The sequence below is a fragment of the Mesoplodon mirus genome (genome assembly GCF_964341445.2).
Source record: "Mesoplodon mirus genome assembly, chromosome: 12".
NCBI lineage: Eukaryota > Metazoa > Chordata > Mammalia > Artiodactyla > Ziphiidae > Mesoplodon > Mesoplodon mirus.
The window spans coordinates 105,994,960-106,022,109 of record NC_138988.1 but is presented as its reverse complement, the minus strand read 5'-3'; the positions used below and the strand labels follow the sequence as shown (position 1 = coordinate 106,022,109).

Here is a 27,150-nt window from a genome sequence, read left to right as displayed (position 1 = left end):
GAGGAAAGATGACACATATACACAACTGGCAACAAACAGTAAAGCCAATGAAATGTATGTGTATAAATGGTAAATTTTAAGTAATTGTGGTAAATATGAAATTAAATGCAAAAGACAAGAATAAATCTAGAAACAGAATCATAAAATAGAAAAGGTAAAAAAAAAAAAAGCAGCTGGGTCTATGACTTCAGATTAAATTAAGACCAGAAAAAAGGAAAGCACATGAGGAATGCAGATGTGCCAAACTGTTGTCATGCACACCAGGAGTCAGAGACAACCTGTAATAAAATGTAAGACCATTTCTTCCAAATCTGCAAACAATATGGTCCATATAGCAGAGGTAAAAATAAAAAAAAAAGGGCCTCCCTGGTGGCGCAGTGGTTGAGAGTCCGCCTGCCGATGCAGGGGATACGGGTTCGTGCCCCGGTCTGGGAGGATCCCATATGCCGCGGAGCGGCTGGGCCCGTGAGCCATGGCCGCTGGGCCTGCGCATCCGGAGCCTGTGCTCCGCAACGGGAGAGGCCACAACAGTGAGAGGCCCGCATACCGCAAAAAGAAAAAATAAAAATAAAAAAAATAAAAAATAAAAAAAATAAAAATAAAAAAAAAAATTACAGAACAAAAGGACAGAAGTTTCACTTATGATAAATGTACATGGCTTAAATTCCTCTACGAAAAGGCAGAACCTCTCAGACCGGCATAAAAGAATATAAATCCTACCATTTCTTGCTTATAAGAGAGAAACAAAATCAAAATTTCTCATGGTTAAAAAGAACTTAATGCACACCTAATATCATCAAGCAAATGCATACAAAAAGAAGGGTATGGAATGTTAATCCTGTACAGTAAAGAATTTAATCTTGCCCAAAGAGAGGGTTGGCCTTTGCCCTCGGCTGCTGGAAGGTCACCTCTAAGCGCTTCAAGCATCTTCTGTGATAGGGCTGCACCGCACAGTCTGACAACGTGGTTTATGGTAAGGGCTTTGGTCACTTGGCATTGGCTCGATCTCCAGAGGGACTGGAGATGGAGGTCAGCTGTTGGAGTCAGCTCGTGTCTATGTGACAGAGCCCCGATAAAAACTCCGGACCCCAGGCTTGGGTGCAACACTCCACACCACCATCTCACATCGCCACCAGGAGGGTCGGTACCACATGACTCCACCCAAGAGGACAACCAGGGCTCCCTGTGGGTGGGACTGCCTGGTCCCACCCCAGGTGCCCTTCCCCAGGCTGAGCTAGTTGTCTCCCTTCGCTGTAATAAACCACAACTGTGAATACACAACTATGAGTCCTTCCCGCTGATCACGAAACCTGCGGTAGTCCTGGGAAGTGCCCCAATTTTGCAGCTATTATTATTATCTTACAGTGTAATATTAGTATCAAGAGAATCCAAGCATCAAAAGTTACAAAGGAAACATGTTTTACATACAAAGAAAAACTGACAGAATCAAAATTAAAGAGGGAGATTTGTCTGGCATGTTTATTATAAATAACCTAGACTTAAATAACATAATTAATCAGGCACTGATAATAATATACCAACCAGTGTGCCCTGAAGAGAACAGGCAGTTGCAGAAAACTGGTATCTATCATGAAACACATTTTCTTTTCATAATATAGTTAGACTAGAAACTAACTTTAAAAAACAAAAATCCACTACAAAGTACTAGATCAAAGAGGAAAATTAAAATTTCAAATTTTAAAAACACAAAAAAGGCATAACTAAAGAATCAACGTAAACAAAGAAGTAGGACACACGAGTGAATGAAATTGGTGACAAGGGCCTATTACAATGAATTTTTAATGACTTTTCAATTATAATGCAATTCTAAAAGGCATGAAAATCTTAATGAAATAGAGAACTTCGGAGAAAGCCAAACCGAAATCCACAAAACACAAAAAGCAGAGATTTCAAAAGTGTATCTATATACACAATGCCAGTGTCTATATATACACCCCAGGGTCTCTTCCAGGAGGAACAGACACTAACGCCTCCTGATGGGATAAGATCGGAAGCACACGCTACCACATGTAGCCACAAGGGTCAAAACTGAATCCTGACTGGTATCCAATAAGATAAGTCCCAGCAATACAACGGAGAGTAAAATAAGCTAATGGCACCATGAGGAAGTAATGAGTCAAATCCAGAATATGGGATATCCTACAGGACAAACAGCCTCGTGTCTTCAACAAATCAACAGCATGAGAAAAACGAAGACAGGTAGCGAAGGTGAAAGGATTGTTCTAGTTTAAAAGAGGCTTAAGAGACTGGAAGAAAAAAAACAAAAACAAATGAACTGCCTGGGTCTTACGTGGATCTTGGTTTGGACAAACCAAGTAAGTGTAACTGGGGAAATTTGAATTTGGGGCCTTGAGTGATGCTGAAGGATTACTGGAACTTTCTGAGCTGTGATCACGGGGCTGTGGTCGAGTACGTAACGCCCTTATCAGGGGACTCACACTGAAGTGCACAGGAGAGAAAGGTCGTGCTGCCTGAGATCAGCAAAACACAAACCAACCAGCCTCAAAACCTGCGATGAGGCAAGTATGGAAAAATATGACCTGTTGAATCTAGGTGACAGGTGTGTACGGAAGTGATGGTACTATTCTCTCTACTCTTAGCATGCTTGAAATTTTTCATAATAGGAGAGTAAAGCTAATTACCTGAGCAGACAGTTTATTAGCTCTTTCAGTGTATCAACGCTCTCAAATTTCAAATAATTCCTAATCTTCATAAACCACTTCACAGTACGAACATATACTCGTACAGATCCACATGATTCTGTATAACAGTAACACCAAAACCTGACTGAAAAAGCATTTTTTAAAACTACAGTTCAATTTCAATTAAGACTACAGTTGAAAAAATTTTTAAAGAGCTACTAATAAAACAAATCAAATGCTAAAGTATAGTAAAATAATTACTCAGAGGAGCCACCTAAAGTATAAAAGATTTCTAGCACACACAACTATATATACTATATAATTCCAATTCTGTAATACGCACTCATATAAGCTGAGGGGAAAAAAGACCAAAAGGAAATACATCAAAATGTTACTGTGATTATCCCTACAGTAGGGTTGCAAGTTGTTCTTGATTATTTGTCTGCTTAATATTTTTGTAATGTACATTTACATCAAAAAATAGAAAAGCTAGATATATGTATGTCTAAAATTTTCTAATTTACCATTAAAATCATTTTCTATATGCCATAGAGTCACTCGCTTGTTAGTAGTTGGTCAGCGTTATCATCTTAGCTAAACTTTAAATTACCAGTATACTTCTAGGACTAATGTCTAATAAGTGAGACTAAATTTAATGCACCAAATAAAACCTCTTGAAATCTGCCAGGAGTGAAGCCATTTACATAAGCAAAACCATAAATAAGTGAATACAAGTATACCTGTGTTTACAAATACATATGTTAAAAAAAAAGGGTGGAGAGAAAAGTCAAGCATGTTTTTGCCAAGGAAATATTGTAATTACAATAGTTATGAGAACTGCTAATCACACATGGCACATTATCATGTGCACAGCTACCAGGCATATCGGTAACTTCGTTCAATTCGAGAACACGAAACTCAGTTCATTTGTGCTCACGTTTCTGCTGCTGACATCGCACCACTGACAACTTAGAGTATCAATAAGCACAAAGAAAGGAGAAAAGCACACCATCCAAAAGCGCAGGGCACAGAGACTTTATCAAAGTTTACCTGGCTTCTCAGCTCCCTCCCAGGCATTCACAACTCACTCCTTCAAAGACCTAACTTCTACGTGCAGAGAGCTGTACCAGATGCACATTTAACTTGTCAAAAGGCAACCAAGCATGTCTGGCCCAGGAGGAGAAGGGTTTTAAAAAAGATAACAGGACGTCCGAACTTTAACGATACAAATTAATTTTAAAAACTAAGTCTTTCTGAATTGAAGAAGGTGTGGCCTCTTAGTCTACAGTTTGGGTTATAGGTATTTAGCTATACAGGTACTTAGTTACAGGTGTCTTTGTTTTTAAAAAGAATTGGGCTAACTTTTTTTTTTAATATATCTTACTTTTTACTAGATAAACAATAATTTGATTTCTATTAATTAAAGGTAGTTAAAAAATAAATAACCTACCCAACATCTTCCCTTGAAATGTCTAAAGCCACACCATTTCTATTGAATACCATTTCCCTCCTATGTAAGGATGAGTACGTGGGTGGGGGGTTAGCTACCATGCGGGGCTGGTGGGGCGATGGCTACAAAGAAAGGACACGTTATCACCAGTTCTTCCCAGACCAAACACACAATGGGTCACATCTACAGAATTAGTCCCATGTGCAAGATACTGATGGCTGTACAAGGATTTTTAAAATTCTAGAATTCTACCCTTGGGATTTAACTTCTTATCGTCCCTGGACACGAGGCACTGCTGGGAGGCAAAGTGGTCTCCTACTTCACACGTGTCTGATGGGTGAGCAAAGCCTCAGGGACAAATACTTAAGGTACCAAGCCTTCAAAGAGATTCCAGCCCGGCCGCAAAGACTGACTGGTGGCCACTGCAGAGCTCCGCTCCCAGGGACACAGCCTCAGCATCACAGCCTGCAAACACTCCGTAAGTGCAAGGCCTGGTGTCCGCGGGGAAGCCCCAGCAGGTGGCTGAGGGTCACCTTACCTGAGAGGGCGTCCTGTGCCTCAAAGAAAGTACTGAGTCCCCCTTTCACGCACGCCAGGCTGCCCTCGCTCTTCTTGTTAGCCTGTCTCTTCAGGTGGGTGACGGCCATTTTGAGCTGTTCAAAACTGAAGTGAAATGAAGAAACCACAAGAAGATAATGCATCAAGTGTGAAATACTGAAGCCTACCCTGGAAAGATACAGACTGATACAACATGTAATCAGATGAAACCAAGCTTTCAAATGCTTACCTAGATCTAAACCTTTACATGTTATGAACGCCAAAGTTACAGCAGCTATACAAGGAGATCTGTAGCCCTCATATGTCAGACCCCTGGGAAGTAAATACACATGGAGACATTCTTATAATCGACCCAAATCACACATAGGATTTGCCAGGTAAGGAGTTTTGAAGAGCGTCTCCCAGATGGGGAGACCTGGACCATGCAGTGCTGGGTGACAGGACTAAGGAGGACCCCCTGGACGTCCACTGCTATGCTCTGGACACAAGCTGGGCACGCTGTCCTCTTCAGCCCATCACGACCAGGCCCCGCCATTAACAGTGAAATTACAGAAAACCTGGGGGTCAACTCAAAATTTAAATAACTAAACAGATCACACTATTTCATCTTATCCCAGGAAGAGAAAAAATAGTCAGATCTCTGTATTTTAGAAGTTTTATTTCCACCTGAGCCAAGAAAATATGGCTATATAAAACGTTAACTATATTCTTGAATGCCAAGATGGCCCTACACAGAGAACAGAGATCAATCCTGACGTGGTGACAGAAAGGCACGTCTATAATGTGAACTCAGAACTATCTTCCACAAAAAAAGTGACAGGCATATGCTCTAAAAATTTATCAGGCCAAATTTACTCTAGGTATATACCAACTTTTCCTGTCTTCTATAAAGGTTTTCATCCCAATAGGTGAGGGAAGAATTTCGCCTAAGGTATATTTTAACAAGTTGGCTTTTCAAGAATACAAATTTTAAACAATAAGCCATTGATTTATTAAAACATTTTTACTAAATATAACTGTTTTAAGCCAGTCTTGTGAAAAAGTTACAGACCTGCTCTTGTACAGAGGGTGGGTAAACTATAAGTAGCAGATACAAAGGAGCACTTTAATTGGATATATGACCCTTGTTTATTTTTGGCTAAGTTTAAGCCAAGTCTTTGCAAAATGATAAATAACTCATCTTCCTTTGCTCTCTGGTCAGGGAAGGAGGTATGTTCCTCGTTTTAAACCAGCACTCGAGAATTCTGTTACTTGAGTAGGGAGGGGGATCACATTCTGACACAGGACACAGCTGAGACTCCAAAGTTTTAATGGGCGGCATAAATAACGAAACATATAGAAAGAACATGATGGTAGGAAACAGGGGTCCTCTTGATTAATGATCCCATTTTATAAATACGGAAACAGATGCTCTGAGATGTTCACAAGCTCACCCGAGGTCAAAGGGCTGCCAAGCAGCAAAGCCAGAGGGAAACCCGCGTTACCTCAAGTCTGATGAGCTGCACCCCGTGAAACCACACAACACAGCCCAGCACCCACTAACCTGGTGTTGGAGTGGTTCTCTATGAGGTACCAGGCAGCCGAAAAGTTCTCACTTGTAAAATCAGCACTCATTCCAGGGAACAGCATTTCTAAGTCCTTCTGGGGAAATTTACCTCTGAGGGAGGAAAAGGTTTAAGACATATTTTGAATGCTATTACTACAAAGATGTAACCAACAGTAATAAACATGAATACAAACCATTACAATGATACATGATACATTATGGAGCCTATGTTTGCGTGTGTAAAAAAAAAAAAATACTTCCTACACCTCAGCTAACTTAACATATAAACTTTGACCGTATATGTAAGATAGGAAATTAGTTAAAATACAGAAATTACATCAAAAAAAAGAATATAAGATTTAGAGAGGCTGAGTTGATACTTCATGAAATCTATCCAAACATGAAATCATTTCCTACTCAGTAGATAAAAATCAAAATTTGGGTACACTGAAATTAAAAACAGCAAATCAACTTGTTACAATGCTTTTTGTTAAAGATCTATATGAAAGTTGTTTTAAGACACAATGATGCCTGATGACGCCTACTGATAAAATCAGATCTATATAGTACCCATGTTTCTATGCCCATGTCTAGATCAATTTCAAGAAAAGCTTACACTAACTGACACTCCCTTATCTGTAGCTCACTTTCTTGCCCACATTTTTAAGGTCAACTTCTCGATCAGTTCATTTATCTATTCATTCAAACACGAATTAAGCATCTACCAGAGGTGTCAGGCTCCACGCTGAAGGTGAGCAAGTTGTGTCTGCGAGCAAACGGAACTGGGCAGGACCCGGCCCACTGAGGGCTTGTGAGCGAGCAGCCCTTACAGCGCCCACCCTCTGCCTGCAGAATGAAGTCCAAGCTCTGTGGTCAAGTCCCTCCACTTCCCAAACCTGCTTCTCTCTCAGGACTCATTTCTGCTACCCTAATCCTCGAAGCTGAAGCTCCAGCAACTTCAAAGGGATCACAGTTTCCTGCAAACATCCTGGTCATTTTTACCTCGTTCCCCTCTGACTGAAATTGTTCCCCACCCCCATATGGGACACACAATTATTTTGTCTCGTGGGAGAAATTATCCCCAGCCTGGAAGAAAAGGTGTGCAGGTCTGATGACTTCTCTGAGAGTCCCGATGCCACATTATCACAGACACAGCCTCATTTCAGAAGTTAGGCAGCCTTGTCCAAGGGAAACATCCCACCTCCACCCATGAGCACTGCCCGCTGGAGCCCCTCACCTTGCAGGTGACCAGTACCCTTGGGCACAACTGGCAAAGGCCTGGAGCCCACTCTCTCCGGGGAGAGGGAGGTGCTCACCTGGGCTCGGGGGCCCTGACCGGGTGGCCAGGAAGCCCGTCACACTCTCCAGCAGCTCTCGCCCACCCTCCCCTTCTCTACTGGCTCCTTTGTCCCCATTCTCCCCCAGAGGGCAAGGGACATAAGTCCAAAACACAGCTCTCCACGATCTCCCCTGGAAACCCTGCATCTGGACACGGAGGCTGGCACCTCGGCCAGGAGATCCCATGTGCCCTCCTGTTACACTTAACCTCTCTCACCACGGAGTTTTCCTTAATTAGGGGAGGAAAAGGTTTAACATGGGAGTAACAGACAAGGTGAGATGACACTAAGGGAGCCGTGGATACCAAGCTGGCATCACCTGAGTCTTAGCAACTCAGAGACCAAGTCAACCTTAATCTTTCCTCACTGGCTTCAAGAGTGAAGAATAACTGTAGCCTCAATCTTGTTGGGGGATGTGTGTGAGCAGGTGTGCCTCCGAGTGTGTGCTCCATAAGCACGTTGGTCACTGTCACCAGAGTCTTTGAGAGGGAGTTGGAGAACTGCATTTTTTGAAGTTTATTTTGGTTTAGATTCTTCATGCTGGTTTGATACTTTACTTAGTAATAAAATCCCATCACCTTTGGAAGTTTTTATCATTTTATTTATTTATACTTCATGCCTCCACGTTGGAACTCTGGGGGAATATATGGCTGAGTGGAGACTTAGCTGAGCCCCAGGGAGGTACCCAGGAGCCTTCCGCTCGCTCTGATAGGCAAGGGTCACGAGCCACAGTTCTACCTTCACCGGCGGGAGGTGTCTGCCCAGGGAGCTGTCTCAGCTGGAAAGGACAGCCTGGTGCACCAGTGGGGCCTCATCAGTGTGAAGAAGTGCATGGCGGCCCACCTACTGCTTTTTTGTCAGCGTGGCGCTCTACGTAGTCCTGAAGTTAAACAGTCTTAACAGAATCAAAAATACCACAGAATCACCTAATACCAACTAAATCCCTGCTATTAACAGTCTTTATAAATTATTCAACTCCCATGAAATTCTCACCTAACAAGGGTCAGGTCCACACTCAAGACACTGAAGACACAACTGACAAAAAAGCAGCAAAAAGGTCCTCTAGGGAGCCAAACTGAGCTTCTCTCCCTCGCTTGGGCCCTGCAGCTTTACTCTCGTTGGGTGGTTCCTACCCATCATCAAAGCACAAGGTGAGAAGAGTAGCTGGAGTTAAGTATGACAGCACAAAAAAGGCTCTGAGACAACAACAGCAAATAAAGCAAAGAGGCACCAAATGCAGACCTGAAACTAAAAAATACAGAAGTTGTATGCCACGTTGAGATGGCTAAGGCCACGCAGTCCCCACAGGTCTGACAGCTAAGTACTACTCAATGGGTTTAGTTTTAAAAAAAGAAAAAAACTTTGTCTTCCTGTCTGGCATACTGAGACCAAGGTCCACCCACGTTGTTGAAGATGACAGGACTGCCCTCCTTCTCACGGCTGAGTAACGTTCCCGTGTTCCTGAGTAACAAGGCGAGCCTGGGCACCCAAATGTACAACTCCTTTAACCCCTTGTCCGTGGATGCACACTTAGGTTGTTTCCATATCTTGGCTATTGTGAATAAAGGTTGTTCCCATATCTTGGCAACTATAAATAATGCTGCAGTGAACATGGGGTGCAGATAACTTTGAGATCCTGTTTTCATTTTCTTTGGATAAAGACCCAGAAGTGGGATGCTGGGTCATATGGTAGCTCTATTTTTAATTTTTTGAGGACCTCCCTGCTGTTCTGCACAGTGGCTGCACCAATTTACGTTCCCACCAACAGCGCAGGAGGGTTCCCTTTCCTCCACACCTTTTCCAACACTTGTTATTTGTTGTGAGCCATTCAAATAACAAGAGAGCCATTCTGACAGGTGTGAGGGGATTTCACTGTGGTTTTGCTTTGCACTTCCCTGATGATTAGTGATGTTCAGCACCTTTTCATGTGCGTGCTGGCATTCGTATATCTTCTTTGGAAAAATGTCCGGATCCTCTGCCTATTTTTTAATCAGATTGGTTTTTTTGTTTGTTTGTTTGTTTTGCGGTACGCGGGCCTCTCAGTGCTGTGGCCTCTCCCGCTGTGGAGCACAGGCTCTGGACGCGCAGGCTCAGCGGCCATGGCTCACGGGCCCAGCCGCTCCGCGGCATGTGGGATCTTCCTGGGCCGGGGCACGAACCCGTGTCCCCTGCATCGGCAGGCGGACTCTCAACCACTGCACCACCAGGGAAGCACCAGATTGGGGTTTTTGCTATTGAGTTGTAGGCTTCTTTATATATTTTGGATATTAACCACTTGTCAGATGTGCAAATATAAGCCCCTTATCAGATGTGCAAAAAATGTGAAATATTAAAAAAAAAGTCGAACTATAGAAATAGAGTAGGGAAGTGGTTGCCTGGAGGTGGGGGAATAGGGAGAGGTAGAAACTTTCACTCACGAGATGAATAAGGTCTGAGGATCTAATGTGTAATATGTCACTATAGGTGATAACACCATAGAGAGAATAGAACTTATATGTTCCCACCAAAAAAAAAAAAGTAAATATGTTAGGTGATGCATGTGTTATTAGTTACCTAGATGGTGGACTCCTTTTACAATGGATACGTAAATCAAATCACTAAGACGTACACTTTGAACATCTTACAAAGTTGTCAATTATTTCTCAATAAAGCTATAAAAAAAGTTAAAAAACAAAAGGTTATATCCTATACTGTTAGGATGCTTAAACTGGCAGTACTGAAACATAACAAATCCCAACCATCTAGAACTTCCCACACTTAAAACTGATTTGATCCCTAAACCTTAGTAACACCTCACCTATAATGCCCTAGGCTGTTGTTTTTACACATGTACAGGGTCTGCTTCATCACAGGATGAAGGCCTGAAGTCTAGTGGGGGCTCTGCGAGAGGACTCTGCTGCCCCGGGAGCCCCTGCCCACACCGTCCCCCGCAAGACTCCATGGGCTCTGCACCCCTGTGCGTCCCTTCAAGCATGGCCGGGGGGCGGGGGCTGACCCTGAGTGCTGGCATTACCGTGAGTGGCGACATTTGGAACGGGCCACGTGAGAGCCGTCCACTGAGATCTGAAGCATTAATCCACCCCACCCACTGCACTTCTTGTACACACAACTCCTTCAAGCACCTTAGCGGGTCAAGAGTTTGAAAGGTACTGGATCTCTTGGTCAGAACACTAAGTCCTAGTTCTCAAACCCTCATAATCACCCCTAAGAATGAGTTTATTTTAGAGTGATTTCTTCCTGAAGACACTCAACTCTTACCAATCTTACTATACATTTAAATTGGAAAAGGAGTGATTAGGAACCAGCCGTACGAGAATAAGGCAAGTTACACTAAAGATGACAACACTCTGTCACAGAGGTCAGGCAGTTCGATCCAAACCACACAAGCGGCCCGCCGTCAGCCCGAGACCCGACATCCCCTCCTCTTTCGCGGACAGAACCACCTGCAGAGTGGGGTGCCCACGCCTTCACTGAGTACGAACACCAATAATCCTAAGCAGTTGTGCTTATCGTGCTCCCCTTGCTATTGATCGAGTGATTGGGTTTTGACCACAATGTCTGAGGAAAGAGCTGCTGGAGCATTTCTGGGAAAGGCCTCCACACTTTTAAGGAGAACTGAGAAGAGACAGCGTCTCTCTGCCCTCAGACTTTACCGAGCTTCGTTATTTCCTGTGTATGATTACAGTTTCAACAGTACTGGATCTTTATTTTAACACTATTATTTCCTGTGTATTACTGTCGTCGCAACACTAGGAACCTCTAACGCCACTCTGCAGTTATGAAGGAGATCAGTGCGACTCCAAGGGCAGCAGAACAGCAAACCCAGGCTCCTTACATCTCAGTGACACTTCTGAGCCACGGACTCAGCCAATCGTGGAGTCCACCATCTCTGGACTTTGTATATTATGAGAAAATAAATATCTTTTTTGCTTAAACCAGAATGAATTTTTGTTTCTACTACCCACAGCTGAAGGCATCCTGAGTCAAGAGTCTATCTCAAAATAAGATCTTTTATGCAAACACCTCAAAATGAATGTGAAACAGAAGATCCAGAGAAAAGAGACAACGAGCGACAACACGGGAAGCAATGATGCCCTGTGGGGGGTGTGTACCCACAAAGGCAGAGACGGCCCACGGCAGTAGTCACAAGTTGGCTAGCGTTGTTGGAATAACCTTGAGGAAGACATTTAACCTCTCTAAGGTTCCATTTATTCATGAGGATAATTGGATCATAATATCTTCCTCTTAGGAATATTCTGAGGATTAAAGTAGGTAATGCAGTGTGGAAGGCTTAGCAGTTTCTGACACGTGATAAATGCTCAAAAATGTTACTTGCTGTTATTTTTATTCTTTCCACTTGGTTCTCTATATTTAACAGACTCTTCGTAAGAACCATTTTATTTGATTCTCGTAACAACATGAGTTATGTATTCCCATTTTACAGTCAGGAAACAGCCCCAGAGAGGCTGCATGTAAACAGTCAAGAGCAGGACCCCATACTTCTATTGTCAATTAAAGAACCAGAGAATCTCAGGCATGAAAAAAACCCACAACTACAAATCCAGAAAGATAGAAACTGAGGGAGACAGTGATTCAGAATGCAGAAAATTGCTAATGGTCTTGGTAACAGCATGAGGAAGGGCAGAAGCACTGTGTCAATGGAGCACGAAGTCTGGAGAGTTAAAACTTAAACCTCTGTCCACAATAACTGGATCTTAGGCTCTGACCCTCCAAGTGAAGTGATGGCTTAGCAAGTCAGTAACAGCAAGGTATATTCTGAGTGATTCAAACTAAACCCACTAACTGGAGGATGAAAGCCACACGGAGTCTACCATGTAAACATGGGAAGTGTTTTCATTAAGGAACCAACAGTTTCAGTAGCTGACAAGCTTCATGCCCCTACAGCGCACGCTCCCCATTAGATGGCAGTGTGAGCTCAGATTACACCTTCTGAAAAGGATCAGCCATGAAGCCCCAGGTACATGGACCTGACCGACCCAGTGGTCAGATGCAAAACTAACAGGAATGTTCTCAACACAGCAGCGTTCACTTTCAAGTAGGAGAACGACTGGCAGTGATGACCCGCGAGCCAGCAAAACAACAAAAACCCTTCTGAGAGAAAGTCTAACTACCAGCGCAGAGAAGCCTGGGTACGGACGGCTGTACCACTGTGCTCACACCGAGGGGAACACGCTCTCCTGACCTGCAGGTAGAAAGACAGGAGGAAAGGGGGCTCTTCCAAGTGTGTGTCACACTCAATTCTCATAGCTTTCACCCCAGCACCAGTGTTACCCTGCACCTTAAATATTATGAGCTTGTTTTACGTTGTGTGGTTCTCTTTTTCCTTTTTTGGTATCGCACAGTTTCTGGACCTAGGCACTACATCACAGCCCACAAATCTGTTTTCATAACATTTCTAAAAGGTAAATTTACCCAAGGCTTTTCCCTTCCACACTCATACTAAGAATTATTTTGTCACCTTTCCTTGTTTTCTCAATGGAGCAGGAAAACTGGTCACATTTTCTTTCTATTGGAAAGCCAAACTGATGAGGAGCAAGGCAGACTTGCATTGTTCATAAAACCTATGTGGGAATAAAGACACAAGTGGTACATCAACTGACTACTCTAGGTAGCTCTTCCCAGGTAGTAATTTCACAAAAAGGCTGCAGATCCCATAAAAACAGGGGGGGGGGAAAACAGGAGGGGCAAAGCTCCATTTTAAGGCCCTAACTCCCACGTATGTACTGTCTCCAAAAGCGTTACTTATAGGTATTCTCCTAGCAGGCAAAGAGCACTTTTAAGAAATACAACAGAGTGAAGGCTCTTACGTATCAATATGAACCTGTTTTTACCTTCTCTTCCAGTTAAGTTTGTCTCCACCCTACTTTTAAGCAGGTGCCAAGAGTGCATATTTGTGACAGTAGAGCAACTCAGAAATACAGACGTTTTACAAGCAAATCCTAGTCTCGGTTCAAAGCGAAGTTATCTTTTTCTGAGCAATTAGTAGCATTTTTATAAGTATCGAGGAGCCATGTATGCAGAACATCACTTAAAACTCTAGGGGTATGCAGGACTTCAGCAGCCAAAGGAGGCCCATAAACGCCAGCTGTTAAGCCTGTGGGCTGAAAGACGGCAGCGGGCACGCTGAGCACACCGATAAAACATGTATTAAACTCGGCCTCACACCGAAGAGCAACACTGTATTCGGCTACTCGCGCTTGCTACTCATGGCCACATGAAGTGGCCACAACACTGCAAGGCTCCTCCTGGCTCCATCTTGTGCATCTGACTGTGGGCTGAGAACTGCCATGAGCACTCAGCATTGTAATTACTAGGAGCTGATTCCTCTTCCAAAGGCGACCTCACCACTTTAGTCTGGTAATCATCAGGACCATGGTACTTTATAACAAGCAGTCATAATTCTTCAAACCTTCTCTATTAGTATATTTCAATAAGCAAGTAATTAAATCCTGTTATTCCTTCTCTGATGACATTTTTTTTAAATTAAAAATAGGTCCTCTCCCGTCTTTTAATTATAAAAGAAACCCCAAATGACATTAATAAACAGAAATAAAAGACATAGTAAAAGGAAATGCTCTCAGGGATTCTAACCTCAACGTTAACACCATTCTCTACAGGGACCAAAGCTTTTATCTAAAAGATATTAAGAGAGTCAGGGAAATAAAACCCACACCAATATTTTAACATCTGCTTTTCCTCTCCTACTCTCTTTTTCTAAAATAAGGCTTCTCTATCTGAAGTCAGACTTCAATAAAACAAATGCAGTTTTCCTGACAGTATCTTTAAAAGGTGAAAAGGAACCTGGAAAAGCATTTTTCTGGCCAAACTATATACTTTTCTTGGTTTCTATACCTTTTCCTACCTTCACCTTCCATTTTCTTGCTTCCTAGTATCTCTATCCACTCTTCTTTTTTTTTTTTAAGTGAATGTTGTTGTTTTTTAAATTTATTTATTTTATTTATTTTATTTTTGGTTGCATTGGATCTTCGTTGCTGCGCACAGGCTTTTCTCTAGTTGTGGCGAGCGGGGGCTACTGTTCATCACGGTGCACGTGCTTCTCATTGCGGTGGCTTCTCTTGTTGTGGCTCACGGGCTCTAGCGCGCAGGCTCAGTAGTCGTGGCGCACAGGTTTAGTTGCTCTGCGGCAATGGGGGATCTTCCCGGACCAGGGCTCAAACCCGTGTCCCCTGCATTGGCAGGTGGATTCTTAACCACTGCGCCACCAGGGAAGCCGTCTATCCACTCTTCCTTTTGACCAGAAAACTTGCAAAAGACTTTAAATGGGCAAAAGGATTCCTGGCCATCCTTTCACTGTCTGGAGGGCCTGCCCAGGGTCCCCTGATCTTCCCCCATCCATGCCTTGTCTCTGTTCTGCAGCTCTGTTACAGAAGCAGAAGTGGAGGGTTGATGGTGACCAGGGATGCCTGGCACAGAAATACCTGTCAGGTGAAGATGCAACTGGTTACTGAGGAGAAGTAGCCAGTGTTGCCCCTTTCAGCATTCCTCACTGCCCATTATGCCTGTCCTCTGGAATTCCCCCTGAACTGGTTTTAACATTTCACTGGTTTTCCCATTAATTAATGAATTAAACAAAAGCTTGGACATGTGCGCATTTTGTATTTGTATGAGAGTCAAGCTTTTACCTTTTCAAAAACTATCCTTTAGTTATTCCATGGCTGAGCAAATTATTACTGAAACTTTCAAGTAACAACTTGAAAGAAATATGACTGTAAATTTTATCACCATTTAAGCACTTCTTGAAAGTACACAATACTATTTTAAGATCTGAATACAATCCATCACCCTGAAATCTTAAGTCATAAGAAGACTCTTTCCCTGGGGGCAGAGCACTGAGTAGCCACATGGAAGAAGAGCAGGAGGTCACGGTGACGACGACGGACACCCAACCAGCGCCCACTGCGAGTGAGCGTCCCCACCGCTGAAACGCACACACCGCGCGACCCAGGCCGCCCAGTCTGCACCTTGAGGAAGCTGAGCAGACTCCAAGTCACCCTGCAAGTAACGGGAGGGCCAAGAGTTAAACTGAGAGAGGGGCTCAGACCCAACTAGACTGTCTCAGAGAAGAAGAAAAACAACTTCTACAGAGCCAGGCACTTTTAGTGCTTCTGGCTGGTTACCAACGTTACCTCGGGATTATCCCGAAATGTATTAAGAAAAAGAGCTGTAAGAGAGAGTTCAAGCCGAACCCCTGTGTGAGTAGCGGCAGTAACAGGAACAATCAAGACAATCAAAAAGTAAGAGGGGGCTTCCCTGGTGGCGCAGTGGTTGAGAGTCCGCCTGCCGATGCAGGGGACACGGGTTCATGCCCCGGTCCGGGAAGATCCCACATGCCGCGGAGCGGCTGGGCCCGTGAGCCATGGCCGCTGAGCCTGCGCGTCCGGAGCCTGTGCTCCGCGACGGGAGAGGCCACCACAGTGAGAGGCCCGCGTACCACAAAAAAAAAGTAAGAGGACATGAAAAGGTAAAGACATCAAATGAGGGGTGGGTTACATGCTAAACTAAAAATTAAGGAAATCCATTTTATGATGGTAAATAACCAATTTAATCCTAACTTTGATAGTTCCATCTAAGGCTCAGACAAAAGTCACACCATATTCCTATAATCCTTGTACAAAGGTGCAAAACTGTATCTTCCTTACAAAAGAACAATCCAAAGGGCCCTTCTGCTCCACACTTCCTTTGTGGTGGGCTTGGAAAGAAGCCGAATCCAGGGCACTGAAGCAGGCCACTGAGAGGTTTACTCTCAACCACAAAGTCCATTCATGCAGGAAACTATGCTCAAATACAGACCCAGCAATTCTTTTCTTTCCTGGACCTTCTTGATCCTTAAACTCTTAATTTATCGGGCACTGATACCCTTAAAACAGCTCCAGAATGACCCACGCTGGCCGAAGAGCTTCCCAACTGTGACCCAGGACAGTCCCCGCTCACTAAAAGCTGCCAACCAACCCCAGGCCTTTTTCAACACAGGACAACTTCCCAAGACAAACACGTGCTCCCTCCCTCTTAGCCAGGGCAAACCCCAGCAGGTGAAAAAGAAGCTTACTTTTGAGTTACTAATGGTCTTCAAGTGTAGGATTGAAGGTTAAATATATAAAGATCAGTGGACAACTTTCTCCATTCCTAGAAAAACCTAAAATAAAACTATGGCTAAAGCATTAGCAGAACTAATCTGTCACCTGCAGAAATGCTTATGCAGAAACGCTCAGTAGTAACTTCACCACTAAGGCCGAGAGACAAGTCAGAAACAACTAACATGTTAGGTGAACTGACTAAGGAAGCTGCAAGGATAAAGGCACTGATTATAAAATCTACGAAAACACTGTACTAGGGAATGAGAACAGGGAATTCTAGATTTGGTCCAATACATCTTGAAAGATTTACCTGCCACAATTCTGGTAAAGTAAGTCTGAATTAAGTATGAATTACAGGTAGGGGTTGTAAACAAAATGACAAGACTACCTTGGTTCTACTTACTGTCAAATATATCCTGAAAAATCAAGCACATGGAAAATTCTGGGGGTTTTTTGTTTATTTTTTTTTTGCTGCACGCGGGCCTCTCACTGTCGTGGCCTCTCCCGTTGCGGAGCACAGGCTCCGGAAGCGCAGGCTCAGCGGCCATGGCTCACGGGCCCAGCTGCTCCGCGGCATGTGGGATCTTCCCGGACTGGGGCACGAACCCGTGTCCCCTGCAACGGCAGGCGGACTCTCAACCACTGCGCCACCAGGGAAGCCAGAAAATTCCGTTTTAATCTCGAGTACCAGCTAAATATTTAAACTTACCAACTCCAGACAACCCGTTAATTCTCATATCATTAAAAGTATTAGTTATTCAAAATTTCAAGATACTTTTCCTCTTCACAAAATGTAAACTCAAAAACTGAAGAGGTAAGTAGTTTTTGCCAACAGTTCTAACCAATTGGAAGGTTCGCTCTAGCAAAGCTGACCAAGCTCCAAGAGATGATGCCCAGCTCCCAACGACAGAGGTGCCTTCAACTGTGCTTCCCTGGATGTTCCTGGAGCCTGACTCTCTTCACTGAGTGCACAGAACTTTTCAGCAGCTAGAAATAAAGACAACGGAGGCAAGGCGGTACTCACTTTTCAATCTCGATGCCGAGTGGATTAGCAGGACGCAGGGACAAGGGAGGAATCCCTTTATTCCTGTCAGTGCGCATGTCGTAGTAATTCATCTCATCAACCCACACAGCAGACTGATCCAAAATACCTACCAAATGAGGAGCACAGCCTTAATAAGATACATACTCCCCAGGCACTAAGTCTTACCATACTGCTTTACTGTTGAAAGACCTAATACAGAATGCATGCTACAGTAATTTTTTAAAGATTTGAAGGCACAAAAGCTCCAGATTTTTTTTTTTTTGTAATGGCTGGTAGCTTAATTAAAACCACTAAAAATCTATAAAAAGGCAAAAATAACACCTCTTGATTGCACTGTACATTATTCAATACAGAAGACAAGTTAAGCCTCTGAGAAAAAGTTCTGCTAAAACAAATGTATTTTTTTTTTTTTTTTTTTTTGCGGTATGCGGGCCTCTCACTGTTGTGGCCTCTCCCGTTGCGGAGCACAGGCTCCGGAAGTGCAGGCTCAGCGGCCATGGCTCACGGGCCCAGCCGCTCCGCGGCATGTGGGATATTCCCGGACCAGGGCACGAACCTGTGTCCTCTGCATCGGCAGGCAGACTCTCAACCACTGCGCCACCAGGGAAGCCCCAAAACAAATGTATTTTACAAATAATAAGCAGTATAATTAATTTGGTACATCAACAAAATACCCAACAATCCTTATATCAATATAAAGAAATCAACACCTTCCACGGAATGCACGGCTTGTGTGATGGAAATGACTAGGATATTCAGGAAAAACAAAATACAATCTCTGAAAACAGTACCCTCTTTCCTGTGGCTCGGACCGAGCTGCAACAGAGGCGGGGCAGTGTGCGAGGGAGCGGAGCGGAGCACAGGGCCGGGGCACCAGAGGGCTCCTTGTGAGCCTTCTAACTCTACGGGCACCCACAGGTCTACCAGGATGACGCAAAGAAGCTCTGTCAGAGGGCAAACTCAGGCCCAGACACTCCCAGGTTCAGGTCTATAGGCCTTTCCTGAGCCTGTGCTGTACTAAGTCCTGGGCAGAGCATTTCAGCATAAAATCAATACTTTCAAATAAGTTTTCTTCATCTGCTGTATAAACATGATACAAGATGATGCTGGATTCTGTCCAAATGTTTTTAAGTTCCTCCAGAAAACTGGAAACAAGTTCCTGCTTTAATTTCACAGTTCGGTTTTCAAAGACATTAAATAAAAGTGAGTAAACAAAAACAAAAATACTCTATGTATATATATGTACATACGTTTATGTACACACACATACATAAATGTAAATTCCATTTTTGGTTTTCCCTTAAGTTCCTCAAATTTTTATTAAAAAGAATTGAGGAATTTAAGGATATAATGCTGAAGAAAGGCTTTATGCTCTAAGACAGAAAACAAAATTTGCCAAACTCTTTGCTTTTCTATATGAGAGAAGGCAGGCCTGGGTTTAATTATGCCTGTGATAGTCCTACATTATACAAATATTTATTAAGTACTGACCATGTGCAAGTCATTACAGGACCACAAAGATGAATGTGACAGTATTCTTACTTTAGCAGAGGAGATGCCATATACATAAAGAGCTAGGAGACGAATAATTAAAAACACTAATTTATGGAGCCCTTAGTTCGTGTGAGGACCTATGTTAAGCACTTTCTCCAATGTTCTAACTCATTCAATCCTCTGAGGTAGGTGATTCTGTGACTCCACTCCACCCACAGCTGGCTGCTCATGTGATCAGAGTCCCGGCTTCTCAGACCAAGCTCTTTGCCCCGAGGTGAGGAAGCACGGGTTAAGGGCACAAAGGGAACACAGGAAGGGCTCTAGGGCACAAGAAGAGTGTTTCTAGTTTGGAGGCCAGAGGCACACCTAGGTGGGCAACATCTTGTCGGGGCCTCAAAGGACGCAGAAAGTAAAGGAAAACGGAATGTTATTTAGGCATTACTGGCTAATCTGGCCAAACCAGGTATGTATTTCACCTCAAATCTTATCTATCACAGCAAGATATGCAATTATTGTATTCAAGATCAAGAAACTAAAATTGGCATTTCGACATGTTAAATGAACAGATTTTATACAGGACAGAACAACAGTTCTTCTAATGATTATCATCCTTAGGGTTTACCGTTAGCTCAGCTAACTGCTTTTTCAAAAGTAATGCAAACTTTAACCAATAACCCATTCCTGAAAAAATAAACATAAACTGAATCTAAGTTAACGACATATGAGAGTAAGTAAATTTTACACTAATTTACCAGTTGTCAATTTAAAAAGACAAAACCCACTTTTATTTTCTTCTTTAGAGTAAAGTCATGGTAGATGATACCTATTTTCTCAGGTCTGAGCAGCTTGAAGGAGACTGTGGAGGTTCCTTTGCCACCTGACTTGGTTGTGACAATAATGTCTCCTTTGTCGTTCTTGGCCTGTCCCACGCGACATACAATTTTACTTGCAGACATCCACTCTGCTGTCAGAAGGCAATTATGCCCACAAATTGTCAGACCTGAAAGTAAAAGCATGCATGCACATAACAAAGTCCAAAAGAACGGCTATTTCATGAAAAGACAATTCTTCTGTTAGTGTCGCCAGGCCTTTTTCATGAACTGAAAAACAGAACTAGAAATGGCATTTCCTGGTTCATCAGTTAGTTATTTCTATTCTTGAATATACCCAATATTATTTGCAAATAAACGACTGTCTCTACTGAATTTGTCTGGTTTTTCTCTAATATTTAAGACTTCTTTTAGATTATATTTAAGTGTCTTCAAACATCACTGGAATTAGAAAATAATAACCATAATAATGTCTAGGCACTCCAGATTGCTTAACTATGAGAATCTTAGATTGCTTTCATAGGTATTAGAAAGGAAATTATTGTTATTTTTAGAAGTCCAAGTTAGTGCTATAAAGCTCTAAAGTGTGTTAATAAATGTGTACATCATTCCCTAAAAAAAATATTTATCATCTTCCTGAAAATAATCCGCACATACTTTTCCTAGTGTTCAATTATATATGATACTACAGAATGAACTAAAGTTGGTAGTTTATGTTAAGCACAGCCTGAAGTCTGTTAAATCAGTAACTGTTCTCAGGCATTACTGGATTACTAGTGCATTTTTCACGTCTGCACATCATTCCTCCAACGGCAGTCCATGCTGCCTACATGTTTCCCTCATGGTCCTGTCGCTGTACGACACTCTGCTCCCCAAATCTCAGCCCACGCCTGGCGTCTCTGCCCAGACCCATGTAGACTGTGGTGCAGACAGGGAAGGCGTGGCCCCAGGCAGAGGACCACCATCCCACCACGGGCATTGCTGCAAAACAGAGACCAATGTGATAAACATTCATGGAGAAAATAGACTGAAGTGTATTCAGCAAACACCCAGACACTCGCACTTTCTTTTCTCCTCTTTTAACTTTTGATACTGCTCGGCAGTCAAGTTTAGCAAATGCAAGTTTTTTTTTTTTAATCAGATACCAGGAACACCTCAACTTATGCCAAATTCGGTTGAAAAAATGTAGGGAGGGATTTAAAGCACTATTTAGTAAGAATGTTATATTAACCATAAAGGAATAAAAACAACTCCATTTTAAAGACGTTTATTGAAATAATTAATTTCAGAGATTTCCCTAGGACATCTATTACTATTTATTCATGTAAGGAATTCAGTTTTTCTAATGACAGCACTTCAAAGTTCCTTTAGGACTAAGTTTTCCACTGGCTTTTTAAATGTGTAATGACATTTACACATTTTTAAATGCATTCATAATTCAAAATTATTTTTCAAAATGGGAGTGTTTGTTAGTTTTCTTGATACTCAACTTTTATTATGAAAAATTGAAGCCATTTAAGAGGTTGAAAGCACCCCCTGAAACTCCTCTCCATCTCCAAGGTAAGCCTGTGAAACACTTCAATACATACAGTGCTCAAATAATTTTTATGTACACATATATCACCCTATGTATTTTTTATATAAATGGGAAATGTTTTAATTTATGAACTGTTTAGTTATAGATGGTATATATTTCAATATCACTCCAGGTCAATACATAACTTGATATTTTTAAATTTTACAATATCAAAAAGATTTTTGTGATTTAAATACTAACTTTAGAAAGGAAATAACGCAACCCAATGTCAGAACTTAATGTATTAAAGTTCCTAATATAAGTCCCCTGCTGGGGAGCTATTTTATGATTAAAACTGAGAAATGGGAGATTTCAGATATACAGACATAAAGTCTTAAAAACATGTTCAGATGAGCAAACAGGTATGATATCCATGATGATGCAACTTTGGGAAAAAGCACCCGGAATAACAGTTTATTCATCTCGTTGTAGCTGCTATCGAGGTTCCTCAGATTTAGTATCTGTTCTGCATTTTAACTAAAAAAGTTAATCATCACCATATAATTTAAAACACAGATTTAAACAGATCATTTTAAACGCATGGAAATTAAGTAAGATCATATGATCTATTTCTTAAACATGTTTTGCCAAGAAATCTGCTTCATGAAATATAACATCTTTTTTTTTTTAAGTAACTTGTAGAATTCCAAATAAAGTGTTTTCGTAGTATTTTACTTGGCTACTGTAGACGTCACCGGAGTTATAAAAATGCTTAAATTATTTAGTAGGCTAAGTTTGCTTTTTTAAAAAGTGGTTTCTTGGCAATACATGGGCAGGCTGAAAGCTGAACTAGCAAGTTTATAAAAGTCGTCAAACAGGAATCGCACTGCCTGAAGCTAAAGCGAGATCAGCATCCACACAGACGGGCAGCAGTCACGTGTGAGGGCTCAGTGACTGACGGTTAAACTGAACCTCCGTCTAGATGGTCTATATCCATGAATTCTAGGGATTTTTCCACTTTGGATAAAGAACAACCTGGAATGAGCTTTGTCAAGAACCAAGACATAGGATAAGAAAGACTACCTTCATAAGGATAATAAACTTAAGTTTTATTTACTGAAGAATCAAAAACTGTAGCTAGAGAAAACAGTATAAAATGAGACATAGTTAAGTAACACTAGTGAAAAGAACGAGCTGGGGAGGGCAAGACTCAGTAATTAAACGTGGTGCCCAGCTCTAATCAACTTTCTCTTTTCCAAGGGATTTCTGGATGGCCAAAAAACAATGTGTCAACCAGCAGCTATAATGCAAGAAAAACAAGCTCCAACTCATAATCTGTAGTATTTACCAAGGGGTCCTTCATAAATTAAGAAATGAGTCAAGAGAATGTCTGAATCCAAATAAATTAATGTGTGGGAAATCAGAATACACATTCAGCAGCACATACTGAGGTGCCTCCCTTCCTTATTCTGAATGTATCTGCACACCCTCATGCAGAGTTCACGTGAAAATAACCCAAACTCACCACACACTGATATTTATGGTTTGCTCTCTATCCTGGCAGTGCTTGACACTCATCTGTGTTTTAAAAAAAGCAATGATAAGGCTCCATCTTTAGAGACTGAGACTTAGCAGCTAAGGCAAGAGCGTTTTTTTAAGTTCTAGAGAAGATGAAGACAAGCCAGGTGAGAACCACTGACACACCAGAATAATGAAAATAACCAGCAGGAAAGGGTCTCTCCCAGAGGAAGGGGGCACACTGCAAACCAAAATCAAAAAAACACTTACGCAGTGCCAAGTGGATGCAGAGTGTTCTATCGCTCGCATCCTTGGGCTTAAAAAGATAAACAGCATAAACTGATCCTAAAAACTAAAATGTAGCTTGCTCTAAATATGTAAACATTAGGGGAGCCTAATGAAAACCATGGGTGGGCATGAGTTTGTAGAGAGCCTGTGGCTGTTAAGTTTGGAGGCTCAGTGCTCCCGCCCTAATGGGCATCGGGTGCAGACAAATGCCCACAGGTCCCAGGGTGCAGCCGGGCAGAGCACACAGGCTCCTCTGGGTGGAGGGAGTTTAGATTTGGTTCCGAGAGCAATAAGGAACAGAAGAGGCCTAGTTCACCCAGCACCTGAGAAGAACAGACAGCTGTATGAGGGGAAGCCAGAAGAGCTGGGCGGCTTTTTTGGTAGTCTTGGCAGGAGAGGCCGACCCCGAGGAAAGGAGGCAAACCTCGGCTGTGGGGGACTTTCTCAAGGACCAGGAGAAAGACAATACAGGCAAGATCTGACAAAATAATGATTTTAACAGAAAAATCAGAAAACCAAATAATTATTTCATTTCTATTCAGATCATCCTGTACAGACCTCAGGGGTGTTTTTCTATCACCTTCACTATTTCAAAATAGTACATCTTGCCTCAGTTGCCCAACATAAAAATGCATTCACCATGAACACAGAGCATCGTCCCTGCCTTTACCTATGAGGTCAGGTGGCCCAGTCCCCAGGTTTTCTCCCCTAATCGTGACCTTTGTCCACGGGATTCCTTCATTTGGAGAGATGCCTGTCACAAGGGGGGGTTGTCGTGTTCGAGACATTCTGCTTGTTGAGGAAAGTAGAGGTCAAGCTACAGAAGTAATCTGTAGAAGAGAAAGGAAAAAAGGGTTAGTGCCAACTGAGATGAGCAGCAACTAGAAATGCCAGAACTAGACATTCAGTACCAAAACACAGCAGTATTCTGCAAACATACAGCGCTGGGTTTTTTAGCTGTCAGTTAGCCTGTCTGCCAACAATTCCTGCACATGAAGGTGACTAAGGACACTAGCTAGTACTGGGAGGGAGACATCAAGAACATAAACTTCTGATGCAAGGACAGACAGAACCTAAGGTCCCCCTGAGCTCCATGCCACCACCTGCTACACCCAAAGTATATGCTGGAAGCTCCTGAAGGAGCACATTCTGAACTAATCAGATTCATAAAATTAAAGAACATCTCCATTCAGGTGTACTGAATTTCATTTTATTTTTGTATTAGACTTAGTGTAGCAACTCTTTTAAATGTGCTCAAATCAATACACTGACATTTTCGACACGCAGACAGGAGCAGAGACTTGCTAACTGTCCCAGTGCGGAGCCGGCAGAAGTGCAGCTTCTGAGTTCAGATGCCCTGCGCTCTAGTCCTGGCGCTCTAATTCCGCTCCAAACCTCTGTTTGCATATACGGACACTGCGGCCAGCAATAGAACCTTCCGTAAGGCTACAACAAAGACCAGGTACATAATCCCAGCAGAGCAGAGCACCTAGTGCACAGCAGGCAACCAGGAAACGAGAAAACCTCACTTAGAAACCCACAGAACTCCTCAAGTGCTCAAGGCTTCAGATGCTCCAGAAGACAAGGGAAGGGTGGGTTCAGAGAACAACAGCTGCTGGTTGTCTGCCTTTTCACAGAGCGAAGTTAGACAGTGGCCCCTGCCTTCACCCCACCATTAGCCAGATCAGTTCAATCTCTCACGAAACCAAACAGAAGGGACCAGGACTGAGGGACAGACACCAGGCACAGAGAGGAGGGTGCCAACCCTCTCACCCAACTCCACTCTGTCCGGGTAACAAAAATCACTCTGGAGAAACTAAGGAGCCCTGGAAAGAGAGAACCGAAGACTCTAACATGGAAGGGTCCTCCCAGAAAGGACTACTTGCAGCCCAAGGAAAAGGAAAAGCACAAGGAAAAGCATATACACACCAACTCTGCCCATGCACAGACTAAACAAGGAACTGTCACAGCCTCATCCTAAAAGGCACAAGGAAAAAGACTGTAAGGTGGTCAAGGAAAATACGTGAGCGAGAGATGAAAGTCAGATTTAAAAAAAGATCCAGGGCTTCCCTGGTGGCGCAGTGGTTAAGAATCTGCCTGCCAATGCAGGGGACACGGGTTTGAGCCCTGGTCCGGGAAGATCCCACATGCCGCGGAGCAACTAAGCCCGTGCGCCACAACTACTGAGCCTGCGCTCGAGAGCCCACGAGCCACAACTACTGAGCCTACACGCCACAACTACTGAAGCCCACGCGCCTAGAGCCTGTGCTCTGCAACAAGAGAAGCCACAATGAAGAGTAGCCCCCGCTCACAACTAGAGAAAGCCTGCGCGCAGCAACGAAGACCCAACGCAGCCAAAAATAAAAAAAACAGACAAATAAATTTTAAAAAAAGATCCAGAGGAAACAGAGATAAGGCTACAGGCTAAAGTGCTTCCCTGCAAATTACGATTAAGTACTACTAATCCAGGACGTCAGAATGTGACTGTATTTAGAGATCGGGACTTTAAAGAGGTGGTTAAGGTAAAATGAGACCACTAGGATGGGTGCTGATCCCACAGGACCGGTGTCCTTATACGAAGAGGAGATGACGACACAGACGCACACAGAGGGACGACCACGTGAGGACACGGGGAAAAGGCGGCATCTCCAAGCCAAGCAGGGAGGCCTCGGGGGAAACCAGCCCTGCCCACACCTTGATCTTGGACTTCTAGCCCCCAGATCATGAGAAAACACATGTCTCTTGTTTCAGCCTATGGTACTTTGTTATGGCGGCCCCAGCAAATTAACACAGTGGATATCAGGAAACTCTCTCTCTCTCTCTCTCTCCCCACCCACACACACACACACTTCAAAAGTACTGTAAACTTTGACCCCCAAATAAATATCTGCAGAAGGAGAAAACTCTTATGCCTAAAAGAACAGGATGCCATGAAAAGGAATCAATCCAAGAATAACAGCTCTTGAAACTTTCAAAAGAGGCAAAAGAAAAAAGATTTATATTGTCCTGTTAATGTAAGAACTGACCATTGGTTTAACCGAAGTGGTAATAAGGCTGCAAATAGGCAGATGTGTATCTGGGAAGAGGGGGAGGGAGTTTTAAATTTTATCCAGAAGTGACTATCCAGATATTGGCAAATTAGCCACAGAATCTGGAAACATGAAGTGGGTGCTGGCAGAGTGAGCTAAACGAGTCCGGGCTGTGCTGGATAATAAAGAGGTGACAGACCTCTGTCCCTGGTTTCTGGGAGGGAGACTCAAACTCCAAGGAGTGTCTTGGCTCTTCATGAACCCTCAGTACCATTCGTACGCAGTGCTCATGGCAGCCCAGTACCAGGACTGCCAAACCAGAGACAGCAACCCTGTGATTAGAGGGCTGGGGTTCTGAGCTAGGTGCCATCAGCTTGGCCTCCTCTGAGAAAGGGGAGGGGGCTGGAGACTGAGTTCAATCATGCCTATGTAAACTCGTTTAACGCAATTAAAACAGCAAAACAACAGCAGCAAAAAGCAAAGAACCACAGGAGATCACTCTGCCCCTGTTATCCCTTCGCTGCAACCCCCCCCTCAGCAAACACCGGAGTCAATTCTCCAAACTACAGATCTAATCATCATTCCTGATTCAAAAAAAACATCTTCCCACTGCTCAGTGGTCTCCAGTCCCCACGACATCCTTAGCATCTTATTAAAACCTGTCACCATAAGACTCTTCTACACCCCTAGGTCATCCTCAGTCATTTCCCTCACCCATCTGACACTAACCACAGAAGCCCACTCACCTCTTAAGAACCAC

The 27,150-nt window shown here is 43.1% G+C and overlaps 1 protein-coding gene across 6 annotated transcripts in view; it reads right to left on the bottom strand.

The window, feature by feature from the left end:
- The window catches only part of EXOC2 (exocyst complex component 2), a 154,480-nt gene that overhangs the window by 101,942 nt on the left and 25,388 nt on the right, over window positions 1-27,150 (bottom strand). For all 6 annotated transcript variants that reach the window (XM_082639777.1, XM_082639780.1, XM_082639778.1 and 3 more), the window contains exons 2-6: window positions 24,032-24,191; window positions 20,033-20,209; window positions 17,695-17,821; window positions 6,215-6,328; window positions 4,652-4,776 (exon numbers count right to left, since the gene is read on the bottom strand). In XM_082639777.1, the coding sequence (XP_082495903.1) occupies window positions 4,652-4,776; window positions 6,215-6,328; window positions 17,695-17,821; window positions 20,033-20,209; window positions 24,032-24,149 (661 nt within the window). In that variant the 5' untranslated portion in view covers window positions 24,150-24,191. The remainder of the gene's footprint in view (window positions 1-4,651; window positions 4,777-6,214; window positions 6,329-17,694; window positions 17,822-20,032; window positions 20,210-24,031; window positions 24,192-27,150) is intronic.